Genomic DNA, 14,426 nt, shown 5'->3' with positions numbered 1-14,426 from the left:
AAATAAATGTATTAACTCCAGCAGCAATTTGGCCTAGCAAAGATTATTCCTATAATCAACAGAAGCTGGGGGGAATAGCTGGACCAATGGAAAATTTAGAATTAAAGCATCTCAAAATACTTGGTAGCCAACAGCAAACTAGTGCTCACTGAAAGAGAAGAAACATACTACTCTAGCGTTGTTAGATTAGGAGCTATTTTGTCCCTCCAGGAAATATCTATGCACTTTAACTGGCTGTTTCTCTTTCCAGTGGAAAGAAAAGGATGTATGATGTCATTCAAGAGACCATTGAGCTCGATTTCCCTGATTTTGTTGCCAAGATCTTCAGCTATGTGGCAAATCCTGGACTCATCATACCTGCAATTCTGCTCATGGTGTAAGTTTTCCTTGCATTATCACATGCCAGCACAGGGGTAGGAAGTGGAAAAATATGTTGGGATGTTAGTGAGGTCTAAATACAAGCTTCTGCTGAGATAGCCCAGAGCAGGGCAGATACATACTCCCTACTCACCTTCGCCCAGACCTACTTCCCAAAATTTAATTTCCCAAACCAATTAAACACAACTTTGTAGATGAAACGCATTGCTGACAGAGGCCTCATTGATATCAAAGCTGTCACAGCTTCCATGTGAAAAATTTTCAGTAGCCAGCATGAAATAAGTGGACAGTCTCAGCCTGGTGCCTTTTGGAGAAGCAATTTCTGTCACAGCTGGTGGTATTTACAGCACTGCCAAGCCAGAACATTAAAAAATTACATATTCCAAAAATATGAAGAGGTGTGGGGTTTGTTTGGGTTGTTGGTGAGAATTTTTTGGTTCATTTTGGTTGGAGTTTTTGTTTGGGTTTTGGTGTTTTTTTTTTCTTTTCCCAAATAATACATCTAGAATTTGTTTCACTGCTTTCTGATCATTTCAGCTTTGAAACCACACTCAACCCCTAGCACCTTCAGCAGCACTAGGATCAAGGCAGTTCTCTTTTTTTTTTCTTTTTTTTTTAAAGATACTTTTGGCATTGTTCTCAAGGTTTCCATAGCTATCAAATTGAGTGGGAGAGCCATGGCCAAGTTTTATAGGCATCTCTGAACTCTCCAGACTAAACAGTGGCACATGGAGAGAGGGTTAGGGACCACATTAAATAAGCATGCCTGCTCAGACGCTTCCTTGGACATCCACACTTACTGAAGATGCCCCTCTGGGCCGATTCAGTACAGCCACTCTTGGGCAGTGTGATCCTTCATTCTGTGTAGGTTACCCTGAAGATAATGTCATGAAATTAAATCAAATATGAGTTCCCGTGTTACAAAGTTTCTTAGAGAAACAGCCTGTGAAAAATCCCAATTAATCTGAAAGTGACCTGTCATCCCTCTGCCTGCCTCAAACTACTTTGCTCATTTTAACCTGAATAAATATGGTCAGATACTGTAACTCCTGCACTCAGAAGAATTGGATCAGACACACGCAGGAGACAAGAAGTCTCATGGTACTTCCCTAGTACTGCTGAGTATATTACTGAGTTATCTCTATTCCTGCATGCTTCACAGTAGCACTAGCAGATGCCACCACAAACACGAGATGAAAATCGCTGAACTAATCCACCAAAAATAGAAGACCTTTAGAGAAGGGCTGCAGGTCAGCTTTCTGAGGCTGTGATGTGCCCCTCTCCCACTCCCCAAAAAGGTGGTGGGAGAGCAGTAGACATTTGAAAATCATGTTTTTATTCAGTGACAGACTCCTGCTCTTTCCTCCACTGAAAGCTAGAAGAAAGAACTGCACAAAGCGAGTTCATCTGCTGAAGAGGCACGTTTTTTCACCTCTTCCCAGTGTGGGCTATTCCCACACCACAGTCCTAATGGTCCATCTCTCCTCGAAGCACTATTTAGCTCTGCTCTAATGTCCTCTGCAAAGAAAGAGATATCTTATGCCTGTGTTACTTAAAACATCCTTGTTTTCCACCCAGATACACTGCCTGTGCAGACTTTGAGGTTATTAGATATTTATGATTTCCAGTCTCACTGAGATAATCACAGCCCTAAAAAAAAGTGGTTTCCTCCATGGTACCTGGACAGGTCAGACCTGCATCTTCTTGGCAGTAGCTCTTGCATGCCCAGAGAGCATCAGGAGTCTCACAGAAGTACTGCTGGCTACATGTACATAAACTTTTTGTGGAATAATCCCAGACAAAGTTATAGCTACCCTACAAGTATGTTTCCTAAGGCTTGGGTCCTTTTCTCACGTCAGAAGCTTTACAAGTAAGGGATTCAAATTTAGCACATCATCTTTGTACACCTACAAAAATGACCTAAATACACATGGAAACAGAATCTGATTAGTCCAACTAAAATTTTGCCAGAAGAGCAAGATAAACACTCCTTTTGCTTACAGTCCTGCAACCAATGGTTATCAGTGGCCAGGAACTTAGGTTTATGCCTCTTTGACCATTTTCTCCAGAAAGTAGATAACTACAAATCACACACAAATCCCCACTTTCCTGCCTTCTCCCTATAAGTCTTCAGCATCTGCTGCTACTTCTGCCATGGTGCTGACAGGTAGACAGGGTCCAACCCAACCAGCAAAATGCAGCTGCTGGACCTTCATTTGGTTGTGATGAGCAACGATCTGGCAGCTATCAAGGCAGCAGGCAAAGCAACCTGCAATGCAGCCTGAACATCACATAGCCTCTACAAAGGGCAATAGGTGGACTGTAAATGGACAGTGTTGGTTCTGATATCAAGCACTCAAACAGCATGTTTTCCACTTATATGGACTGAATTAAGTCATTTTCTCAAACCATGATAAGCCCCTCACCTTTTCCAGGTGCAATCCAAAATGCCTCTTCTATTTATTTCTGCTCTTGGCTTTTGGTCCCAGACAACTATGGGGTCCAGCAGGTCACACAGGTGTCAAATTTACTGTCATGTTTCTAGCTGTCTGAGGACAAGGGGAAAGGAAACAGAGCAAGCAGAAGTGGAGATAGTTTGTACATAGGCTGTGACCTAATCCCATTTGGGTCACAAGTAGGATTTCAAGCTGCAGCTTGCACAGCTTCTAGGAAGAGGCTAGAAGCACCTTACTTCATCAAGGGGAAGGAGGGAAAGATTCAAAACTGCCATGCAGGCTAGTGAAGGATAGTGACCCACACTCTCTCCGCAGCTCTTCAGGAGCAGAAAACCACAGAAGAGAGGTGCCAGGGCCATGTAGTATCCATAATAAGCATTTTAAGTACAAGGGTGCATCCCCAGGCTCATTTTAGAGGCAGGTAGAGCTGAAGCACTCCCTTAGAAGTGAACAGACTCAATTTGCTAATTCTTATTTGAGTTCCCAGCAAAGTTTACAGCTCCTCATGCTGCTGCTCACAATCAGACCAGGACGTGGCTTTGCTCTGTCTTTTCTGGGAACCAGCCGATTTGAACAGCAAACAAGGGCGTCTCCGCAAATCCCATTTCTGTGGCACTGACCCTTCCCCCTCTCCTTCCCAAGATCCCTTAAGGGCAGCTCAATCTTGGACAAACTCAGCCTCCCTTGAACAATAAACCCACAGTAAAGAAAGGATCGTTCACTCAGGCTTAGCCTGCAGACAGAGCAGGCTCCATACCTCACTGCATTTGGGTGAGGGACCTGGTGAGTTCACATGCTTCCCATCAAACACAGGAGCCAGCAGGGGAGGAAGCTGGCTGCTAATACAGAGGGTGAGAAAGAACTGAAAAAGGAGTAGGAATGGATTTGCTGAGTTACCCAATGAACTTGACTAGGCACCGCAGAAGCAAAGTATGTGTCATCCCAGATGGCTTTGAAAAGGCAGATACGGTTATCATTATGAAAACAGGAGTGTTCCAGGCACTTATGTCCTGGCTGATCACAACAGAGAAGCACCAAAGCCCTGGATTCCAAAGAAATTTATTTCCTAGGCAATGAGTTTAACAATGTAGAAGAAATAAAACTATTGCATTCTTAGAGAAGATCAAAAATAACAATTTTCAAAATCAATGAGTTTTGGGTTAACGCTAGGCAAAAGGAATCGAAAGTGTTTCCTCCAGATAGATCCTTGTAAAAAGCCTCAAGAAAGGCCTTCCAGAGTATCTCATCCTGATATGGTTTGAAGATGCTGAGCCTGGGCTGGAACAACACAAGGGCGTTATGAACTGTCAGGAAACTTTTTTTTTTTTTAAGTCTACCTCTTTTTTGTTTGTTTGTTTGTTTAGGGGTTTTTGTTGTCCTTTTTACAGGAGAATTTTCCTCTTCACTTTAAAAACCAAATATCTGTAGTGATGAACTGAAGGGGTGGTACTTTTCCTGGGAATGGCTCGGAGTTACCAAGCAGATAATTTTTATAATTTAGAATAATACAAGCAGCCTACAAAAGCAGGAGACATTTTTAACAAACAAAATGCTACTGGCTGGCGACTAGCAGCAGTGGCAAGACAGCCCCAGATGCTTGGGCACATTTTAAAACACTTGCTTCCCCATGCGCCAAAGGCTGGCTGCCAGCATGCCCTCTGCCATCTCTCTCTCCTTTCATTTCCCTCCAGTTTGGCTTATTTTTTGTCCTTGACTTTGGCATACTCTTTTTGCAGAAAAGGGGATCATAAAAAAAAAAAAAAAAACCAAGCTGGTGGCTCTGCTTCAACCTGACTCCTGCCTCCCGCTCACTCTCAGCTCCCATCTCTGCTTGCTCCCAGCAGGCCCTTGTTGAGCTGCAGGAGGCAGCTGGTCCTGGCCAGAGGGAAGGGCAGTCTGTGCCTTGAGGACTGTTGCCTGCCACTGTTTTCCTTGTTTCCTTGTTTTTTATGAGTTCTCTGTATGACCTGGTGTCTGTTTTGGTTTTCTTTTGAGCTGTAGCAGAAAGCCATGCATTTTATCAGCTGAGTTGGTTTTCACCCAGGCAATGAGTTGAATGGTCTCACCATCAAGGAAAGACCCAAGGGCCAAGGTAGTGAAAAAGAAACAGAGGGAGCCCATGGCCAGCCAAGGCAGGTTGGTCATTTTAATTCTGTTTGAGCAGAAGTGAGCTACTGGGCTGGCTCAGTCCATCTTACAATTTTTCCTAAGCCTTGAGCCTCAAAAGGCAGTTTGGAGACAGCTGATGGAGAAGTCTAGGGATTAGGAGGTAGGCAAAAATTAAATATTCCCTCTTTGTGAAACTTACTTTCTTCCCTGATACTACCACTACAGCAACACATTTGTTTTTGTAGCCTTGCCATCTACTACCTGAATGCTGTGTCCAAAGCATACCAGCGCGCCAATGTGGAGCTGAAGAAGAAAATGCAAATGGTAAGTATTGATATGAAAAGCTAGCTTTGAAATACCATGCACTTCAAGTTTGATGTGCAGCCTATGCTTTTAAATTGCTCTTCACTTCTGAACACATTAGTGGCCTCTCTGATGGCGTTTGATGGCTAACTGCAGCAAGCGGTCACATTCCATAATAAGTTACTATTTCAAACATCAAAATTATAGTACATTTACCCATAAACTGTGCTTTCCACCTACAAAAATAAGTTACTTCAAGGTTCAGGTAATGTTTTGGAGCCTGAGATTTCCCAGGAACAGTGATAAGCCTATCAAAACCACAGCCAGATTTTGTACAAGCTGAAGAGCAAAAAGGCATAAATAACAACATGGCAATAACATTTTTTACCAGTAATTCCCAAAGCACTCTACAAAGAAGGCTCTGTCTGTCTCTGCCATGCAGATGGGAAAAGCAAGATACAGACAGATGCAATGACTCAAATTAACAGGGTAGGATTTGGACCTCATGATATCCAGAAGGGGGAGAAGTTGCAACATGCAGAGGACCATAACAAAGGGACCTCTGAACTAATATGAATTAAGTCTGGCAGCAGAATACCTGCAAAATTGCAGCTCTGTTCAGATGTCTGAATGAGGAAAAGCAAAGGTGTCCTGCTACCAGGGCCACGGCTGGTCTGGCAGCACCAGTTTACCCCAGAGCTTTCCTGGTGGGTTGTGCTGTTTTGTACTACATGGATGTGTCCAAAGTATCAAGCCATTTATCAGGAGAGGGTATGATGCCACCAAAAGATTGGTATAAGCCATTTTACTGGTTCAGGGCACGATGGAAGCCAAAGAAGCAGTGCCACATCAAGAAACACATTGCATAAAACAGAGATCAATGCAACATTAGAAATCAGGATGTAAGCACCGAGACTTAGGTAGTAGGTGTCAGGGAAGAAACTTCTCCAAAACACCTTATAGATAAATAAAGGGTCCACTAAGAAGTCAATGCAACCAGCAGTCCAGCTGAAGTGCCTCTATACAAATGCACAAAGCCTGGGTAACAAACAGGAGGAGCTGGAAGCCACCATGCTACAGTCAGAACTGGATGATCTTTAATGTCCCTTCCAACCTAAAGGAACAGAAACACCTTCAGACAAGCACCTGCCATTGCACAGACCTTAATCTATCTTTATCCCACAGGCATAGGTTTGCTGTAGGTTTGCTGAGACAACCAAGCCTAGTGAGAGGATGGGTACACAGCAGGGTAGGGGGAAAGCATTGGCCCTTCTGGTTAGGGAGCAAGGGATGGCAGCTGTCTGGTCATGGTCAGTGACTGGATCTCACCAGGGACACACCCCAACACAAGGACCTGCTGAGCTCAAAGAGACCTCCTGTGACTGCACTCAAAATCTGCCAGGTTTGCCGAATGGATGGAGGCTGCTGTGTGCGTTCAAAGCTCTTTGCTGTAGCAAGGCTACAAGTAGCCTTACATTCCGTGGCTCCAGCACACAGCTCCTTCCATTAGGAGATCACTGTTTTGGGAGGAGGGATGGATCTGGAGTGGAGTCCATCCAAGCTTTCTCAGTGCATAAGGGAGGGCAGCCTCTCCCTTCCCTGTTCAGCACGCTTATCCTGCGCAGAAACAGTTCCTGAGTATTTACTCCCTTCTGCCATCCAAAAAGAAACCTTTTGAAGACCTAAACGTATGCAAATTAAACCAAAGACAGTCTTACAGCCACACTGCCATGCCTTCCTCCTCTTCCTCTGTCATTCATTACTGACATCTTTGCTCCCAAGATGTCCACTTTTTAACAAACCAAAACCCCAGGGAGGGCAGATTGGCAGCTGCAGAAATACACAGACAGCCTGGCAGACCTCAGCCATGTTATCAGCAAATGCTTTGTCCTAACAAGAGCAGAGCCATTGCTTCCCTGGCTCTCAATCCTGCCTAAGACGGACTTTCTTTCCCTTAAATCCTTGGTCACTAGACCAAGATTCATTAACCTTAAACCTGGTAAACAGATTACATTAATACCAACAAGCACTTAGCCAGGCCAACCATGAAACTAAGCCACCATTTCATGGATTACATCTACAGTTTCAAACTAAACCAAATGGGTTTTTATTGATGCAGCAACGCGAAGAGGAGAAAAACAAAAGAAACAAAACAGCTACCACCAACCCCACGTTTCAAGATCTGGAGGATATATTTACACCAAATACGAAAAGTGAAAGTCAGCCCAAACCAATAGAAGGTAAAAACTAAACAACCTCCCCTCAACCCTCCTGAAAAGGCTCCTTTTGATGCAAAACAATGACTGGGAAAGATCAGAATCTCAAGCAATACACATCTCCAAGGGATCAAATTAGCATAACTAGCACAGATTTTGTCTGCTTAGAGAAGCCCACCAGTCAATGGATACGCAGGAAGAGCAAGATTTTAGGCTGGATTATGTTTCACGCAGACTTATCATAGTGTGGGAAATTTAATCCAAACTTATGAATCACATCCCATCTATTAACCACGCTGGTAATGAAACTGGCAATATATTAAGGGAACAACACTGAAACTCCAGTGTTGTTCTGGGCTCATGATTTGAATCAGGTACAGACTTCTCTCCAAATTAAAGTTTTCATTGGCAAATTCATTATGAATGAGACAGAAACATTGTATAGGACTGCATCTTTCTTAGGGCAAATAAATGCTTGCAGTAAGCCCTGCTGAGGAGGGCCTTTGCTGGGGAGAAAGATGGGGGAGAAGGCATCTGAACCAGGGCATTTTCAAGGAAGGAAGATCCTCCAGGCTTGGTCCAAGCTAATCATTTCCTGACTGCCAGAGCCTCTTGCTCTTCTTTGTGAGAAACAGTGCACTATGTGAAAGTTTTTTTTATTTTTATTTTGATGTAGATAAGCAAACTTAGTGCCACCATAACCCTCTTGCACTTAGATGGGCTGTTTCTTGGAGAGGCCAAGACAAGCTGGAAAGTTCAGACCGACCTGATGCAGAGTCTCCCCAGTGCAGACCCAGGCACTCATTTATTATAAATGGAAATAGTGCTGGCAGTATCGTGTATACACTGAAAATAAAAACTAAAATCAGTAATTACCCATGACCACCACATGGCTAGATGTGTACCAGCGTGGCTGGTAGGACTATCATGTCTCAGAAACACATCAGTAAGAACCTAGAAAAAGGGCTAGGACAGCAGAGACTCACAGTGGCTGTTGGCCAGGGGCTAACAGCCTTACTTACTGTTTCTTCACTCAGATGTGAAACCACCATGCATTTGGGTTATTGCATGTGGAAGGAAGGCAGTGTTTGTTCGCAAGAAAATAACATTCATAATCTTTGCTCCAGACAGGAAAACAGAATCTCCTAATAGAATCAGCCCTGTCAGTAAACAAGGCAACACGACAGCCCTGGATGGCAACCCCATGACTGGTGGGAGAGGAGCAGCATTCACCCCGCCGCCACACGTGTTCATGATGCAGCCACCAATGGTGGGTGTCTGGGCACCTTACCCTGGCCAGCCCAGGCCTAGGGGTTACCCGCTGGGACCACTCCCTGGGAGGGGAAGAGGGCAGCCACGCTATTCATATGCAGCTCGATAAGCTCAGAAATGTTTCTCTCATTTGACATTAAAATAGAGGTGCTGCATGAATTGTCACAGGAAACAATCACTGTACGTTGGTCATCCACTCGTGATGAAGTGTATCTGTTCAACACCGACTACCTAAATCAGCTCTGTTTAGAAGCTTAGTAGTACTTTGGAGTTGCCTCCCTCAATGTCTGAGCTGATTTTGATCACAAAGGAAACAGGAGGCAGTTTGGATGAAAATCAGCCACAGTGTGGTTAACTACCACATACAGGACACGGCGCTGTGGCCGCCGACAGCAGCACAGTGAGCTTGCTCTGTGGTGTGAGTGCTTGTCAGTCTCTTCAAAGGCTTCTTCAGTTAATAAAAGTATTGTGCATTTACCTGTCATTTTAACAAAGGGGTCATTTTTGCTGTCTCTCCACCCAATGAGTTAAGTATTCTTTTAAAAAAACACCACCAAAAAAAAGAGCGTTCATGTTCAGCTGCATGGCAGCTGCTACTTGGAGTAGAGGACACCTACTAGACCAGCACAGGAGGAGGTGTTGTCAGAGCTGCATTTCATCCTTCATGATAGCCTTCCTCCAATCTATCTCGTACAAACTATCATCTTTTTTTGTCTCAACCCCACTGTGCCTTTCACCACTACTTTCCCTGGGCTCCTCTTTCCACAGTCTGTTAACAGTAGCTGCAGCACTAGTTCAGTGCTGAGATACAACTCCTAATTTGGGGCACCTCCTAGCACAACTGAAAGACTAAAAGTGCTTTGGCCTAGTTTCTGATTATAACCAGCTAGGAATTTCTGGTGAAATTTAAGGCTCGTATCTTCAAGATCTACAGGACTTCCCATAACTCCGTGGCAGAACTTCTCTGGGTTGACCTGCTCTTTTACATGTATAATTTCTTCCTAGTTTTGACACAAACACATCTCAGCCAGCTTAGATCTAGTGTTCACATGGTGGTGTTCTTCATTAAAATTTCTACAGGAAATAAACTGATGTTCTTCAGTAAAAACAAATCTATAAATACAGCTAGTAACAATTCCAATGCAGCTGGGATATTTGGAATTAAAAGGTTTTCACCTTGAACTTTTCCACTAAATGTCACAAAACTCGTCATACAATACGTTCAGGAAGGGAACTCAGCAACTTATTTCTCCTCTATGGCCTGACAGAATATTTGACCTTCAGTCTGGGAATACCCACATTTGAGGAGCTGGGCAAAGGAGTCCAGTTAGGCCAGATGCGAGGCAGACTGGGAAAAGGATTCAGTTTTTCAGGTCCAAACCAACAGAAGTATTTAGGCATGCAATTCCTCATAGGAATCCTCATAGGAATTAAGATCTTAAATATTGTGCCGTTCTTATTTGTAGACAGAGACTTAGCTCGTTTTCGATGTCTGTGTTTTAGAAAAGAGATCAGAGCCCTAGAGAACTATTTCCAGGAGATACAGGTGAGAGTCATATAAAAGCCAGATTCAGAATTTCTTCAAAAGTTAAATCATTGCATTGTGCTTTCAAATACATGAAAGTTAATGGGTTGTTTGTAGAAACAGCTCTCCCTTGTGAGGAGCTCAGTCAGTCTGGCTGTTCCCAGACACGCTGCAATGGTCAGGGTCGCTCATTCTCCCAGGGAGCCTCCATATGGGAAGCTGCTCATCAGATTTATTTCCTGGATTTGGAAGGATGTTTCTTTGAGCTGGGTTGGACAAATGAGTCTTGCTTCTTTGCTGCAAGAGTTGCTGGTGCCACACAGCTGCAGTTGCCTCTCCTGCCATCCCTGTCTGCAGAGATACCCAGTCACTGAACTGGAGAAGGGTTGGACAAGAGAAGCCCTTTTTCCAAGTTACACACGCTGTTGTTCCTCCATCCTTCTCTGCAGGGGTCTGTAAAAATATTGGTCAGAAAGTGCAGGAGGAGGTGCTGCCAGCCTGCAAATTCAGAAGGATGTTGTAGAAGCAACACGACGCCCTGATTTCAGCCCAAGCAGTCTGCCCTGCAGACTCCAGTATCTTAGGAAATGGTTGTACATGGTTGTACAGGAATAGGATTTCCCTCCTCTTAGCTTCTCATTCTCACATTAAAATGCAATTTGGCAAGGGCAGATGTAGTGTTAGGTCTCACTCACCTCTGCTAGAAAACAGAAGGGGATTGGAAACGTGCATGTGCATGCATATCTGTACACGTGGAAGAACAGTGGAGGATATTTATTCGCACAAGGAATATAAGGGCAGTAAGAAAAATCATGAAAAAGCCCTAGAGAATTCCACACGGGTTTTGAACTCCTAAGAAGTAGTGGCAGACTTAGATCTGGATGAGTAACTATTTCAGTATTTGAATGCTCTCTGAATCGGGTCCCCAAGACTTGCAATACTACTGAGCATTACAAAGCACTTTCTTTTCTCTGGACCACACTAGTGCCCACTAGTTAATTAATCTTTCAAGGTTTGCTCAATCTCTTGTTAAAATACATTAGATCCACCCATCGATCAATGTCTTTTGAAAGCTCTGAGGTTCCAGGATATGAGAGCGATGGTATCAGATAGACAGTGATTTCTGCAGACCAGTGGCAACCCTCTGCATCTACTCCATTTCCTCTGTTAGAGCACAACAATAGTGACAGGTTTAAAAATGCCAGCTCTTGGTCTTCATATTGACTGAAATTATTATTTTGCTTTCTGAGTTTTAATCCTGTTTACCTATAACTCACATGCAACTGGAGGTTAAACTTCACGAACTCGTAGGAGCATTCAGTAGTGTTTGGTTTCATCCCCATTTTTCTGTTGTTAAGAACTGCAATAAGTACTTGTCTGAGAACAGGGCATTGATTTTTTTTTTCCCCCCACCTCCTCCCTTGGCATTTATTGGAAGATTATATACATCCCAAGCTTCCCCAGGGACTCAGGAGAACTTCAAGGGGAAAGAGAAAAAGAAAGCTCAGTGGTGTATACTGGGAGTTATGTATCACATAACACATACTTTGCATTCATATATAACTAGAAAAGCCCTCTGCATTGCAAATTTTTCATATCATCTACTGTCACTAGCTCAAACGCTTCATCCAAAAGCAGCGTTTTTGGTAAAAATCCAAGGAAATATCTAAACTTCATTCTTTTACTGTTCTTCTCACCAAAGGCTTGTTTATAAATAGACAGCCCTCACGGGAATCAGTTTTTAGTTTCCATGGCCAGACAGAGCACAGAAAGATTGAGCATCTGCTTGCTGTTACTGATGAACAGGAATCTCACTAAACGAAAAATAAAATTAAAAAGAGCAGTTTTGTAAAACACATGGTTTAACATGAACCGTAAAAGGGGTGCCAGCATGCCTACTTCTATAAGGGTCAAAAGTGACATTTAGCCACATCTTTCCTGCGTGCTCAGTGTATTTCATAGAATGTGCTCAGCCATTCTATGAAATACACTGCTTTCCGTATAAATAAGCAGAAAATAGCAGACACCACTAAATGGGTTTGCTCATAAAACCAGAAAAGTGGTCCAAATAGCTCATGTACATTCAAAAATACAGTGATTTTTGCATTCAGTACTGTAATTTTGGTGTCTTGGCTTTTCCAAAGCAGAAAAATCAGCTTTTACCTCCAGAAAGAAAATAAATTCCTTCCAAAATAGAACTTCAAAACATTTGAGCTTGTATTTTTAGTTTGCTTATATGAAGCTTTCCAAGGAGAGAAACATTGCACAGCCCTGCTTGTGGCAGAGGAAGAAGGCTTTCCTCATACCAGCTAATAAGCCACTGTTCTGGGGAAGGATATTTGGTTTCTTTCAAGGTACTAAGGAGCGGTGTCCTAAGCTAAATAAAATACTCAGCTTCGGAAAGGCTCCTCACCCTGCAATAGCCACTGTAGGAACAGGAGCCACGGGATGCACCAGCACAGGCACCTGCTGAGACCTACCCTGAGAAACCTTCACTGACAAATCCAGGTAAGGAAGACAACTGGCAGCCATTCCTCATGTCCAGAGAAACTTCCTAGTGATGGAGACCAGTATTTTTGCAGCTTATCTCCACATCACAAAGCACACTCCTCAGCGCACTCAGCCAGGCAGAGGATTTACCACAGCCAAGAGCATCACAGCAATTTCCACACTGGTGGAGATGCACTAAGACTTAGTCTAGTCAGGCCCCTGACTTGACCCAAGCAGGCCACGGATGCAGCAGGTCGTCCATCTTTCTGCACCCTTACTATGCTCAAACTCCTCTCTGTACCCATACATGAGGTGCTTTTGCTGCCACCAAAGCATGTCAGACAAGGACCTTTGCAGCTTGACCCTACTGCACCTCTAAATCATGTCTCTTCAAAGCAGCAGCATCCTGACAAGAAAAAATAATATGCAGTGCTCATTGAAAGTCTTTAGAGTGATTCCCCCCATTTTTATTCATGCTGCATGCAACATTATCAGCTTTCCAGCTTGACAGCCACAGGGATTTTCTCCTCTCCATCATGCCTTTCTTGCTGCTTGCATAAGCCCTGAGGCAGCAGCTTGTCCTTTGGCAGGTGGCAGCCTGGTTTCATCTGCAGCCAAGACTATCACTCAGAAACGCTCAGATGCAGTTTTTCCCTGGGGAAAAAGGCAACTCTGGAAATCGAGGGTTTCTAGGTCCCAGCCCATTACTCGCACGACATAATCATTGCTGAATCTGAATTCAGTATCATGTTTTAAATGGACTATACCAACACAATGCTATGTTGTGGCAAGTTAATGTAGAGAGGCTTGGCTTTGCTGCAATCATGCGCTTCCAACCACAGGACCCCATCCCTGGGTCCCTTTCAGTTCAGTCATCCAGCCACCAGTGGTGAGCATCGTCTCCAAATCTTAAATTTTAACCATGCGGTGCTAGCCAGGAATACCAGCCTCCTCTAAGCAGTCAAATGGAGGCCACTAGGCTCCCGCATGCTAGAAAAAAAGTCTGCGTACACGTATATCCACACAGGCATCGAGATAAAGGAGAGCAGATTTTAAAATATTACAGGGTTAATCTTAATTTTCTGCATTATTCCTTCATGATTCTCAGCAAAACTGGAAAGCGCTGAGGTAATGGGATATGTTTGCAGCTACTGCTCTGAGCATCCTCCCATGGCAGTGTACGGCTCAAGGGAGAAGACCACAGCCACCCAGGGACAAGTAGACAAATGCCATTTTCCAGCAGGCAAAAAAACTTTGTGTGTATCAGCATCAAACCACCATGAAAAGGCCAGATATGAGAAAGCCACCCAGAGGGGGCAGAACAGCCAAGGAGAAGGACGACCACAGAGGGTCTTCCTCCCCATTCCAAGGATCAGACCCAGGCAGGAGGGCTCACAGAGCTGGGAAATCAGGAGGGTTTGGCCCCAGGCACAGCAAGCAGATGGATTAGAAATGCAGCAGCCCCTCGGGGCTAGCACAGGGGTCTGCACTGCACCCACCCCTGCCTCATAAAAACAATTAAGTTTTTTTTGGCAAGGAAACAGTTGGAGGTTATTAAAGCAGGAACAGAAGCAAGGATCGCTTTTCTAGTGGGAATTGTGCAATGCTTGCAGAAGCTGCCAATGCCATCTCTCTCCAGGAAATGTGGGAGAGAGAAAAAAATAACTTCAGCTCAGT

The 14,426-nt window shown here is 44.0% G+C and overlaps 2 protein-coding genes across 2 annotated transcripts in view; one reads left to right on the top strand and one right to left on the bottom strand.

Annotated features, from left to right (window-relative positions):
• Positions 1–8,843, top strand: part of TMC2 (transmembrane channel like 2) — a 33,728-nt gene extending 24,885 nt beyond the window's left edge. The window contains exons 17-20 of the mRNA XM_069859973.1: positions 251–376; positions 5,189–5,267; positions 7,366–7,486; positions 8,590–8,843. Coding sequence (XP_069716074.1) covers positions 251–376; positions 5,189–5,267; positions 7,366–7,486; positions 8,590–8,843 — 580 coding nt within the window. The remainder of the gene's footprint in view (positions 1–250; positions 377–5,188; positions 5,268–7,365; positions 7,487–8,589) is intronic.
• The window catches only part of SLC25A38 (solute carrier family 25 member 38), a 55,753-nt gene that overhangs the window by 10,073 nt on the left and 31,254 nt on the right, over positions 1–14,426 (bottom strand). The gene's annotated exons all lie outside the window — the stretch shown is intronic.

The sequence above is a fragment of the Phaenicophaeus curvirostris genome, chromosome 6 (assembly GCF_032191515.1).
Source record: "Phaenicophaeus curvirostris isolate KB17595 chromosome 6, BPBGC_Pcur_1.0, whole genome shotgun sequence".
Taxonomy (NCBI): domain Eukaryota; kingdom Metazoa; phylum Chordata; class Aves; order Cuculiformes; family Cuculidae; genus Phaenicophaeus; species Phaenicophaeus curvirostris.
This window is presented reverse-complemented; position numbering and strand designations above follow the sequence as displayed.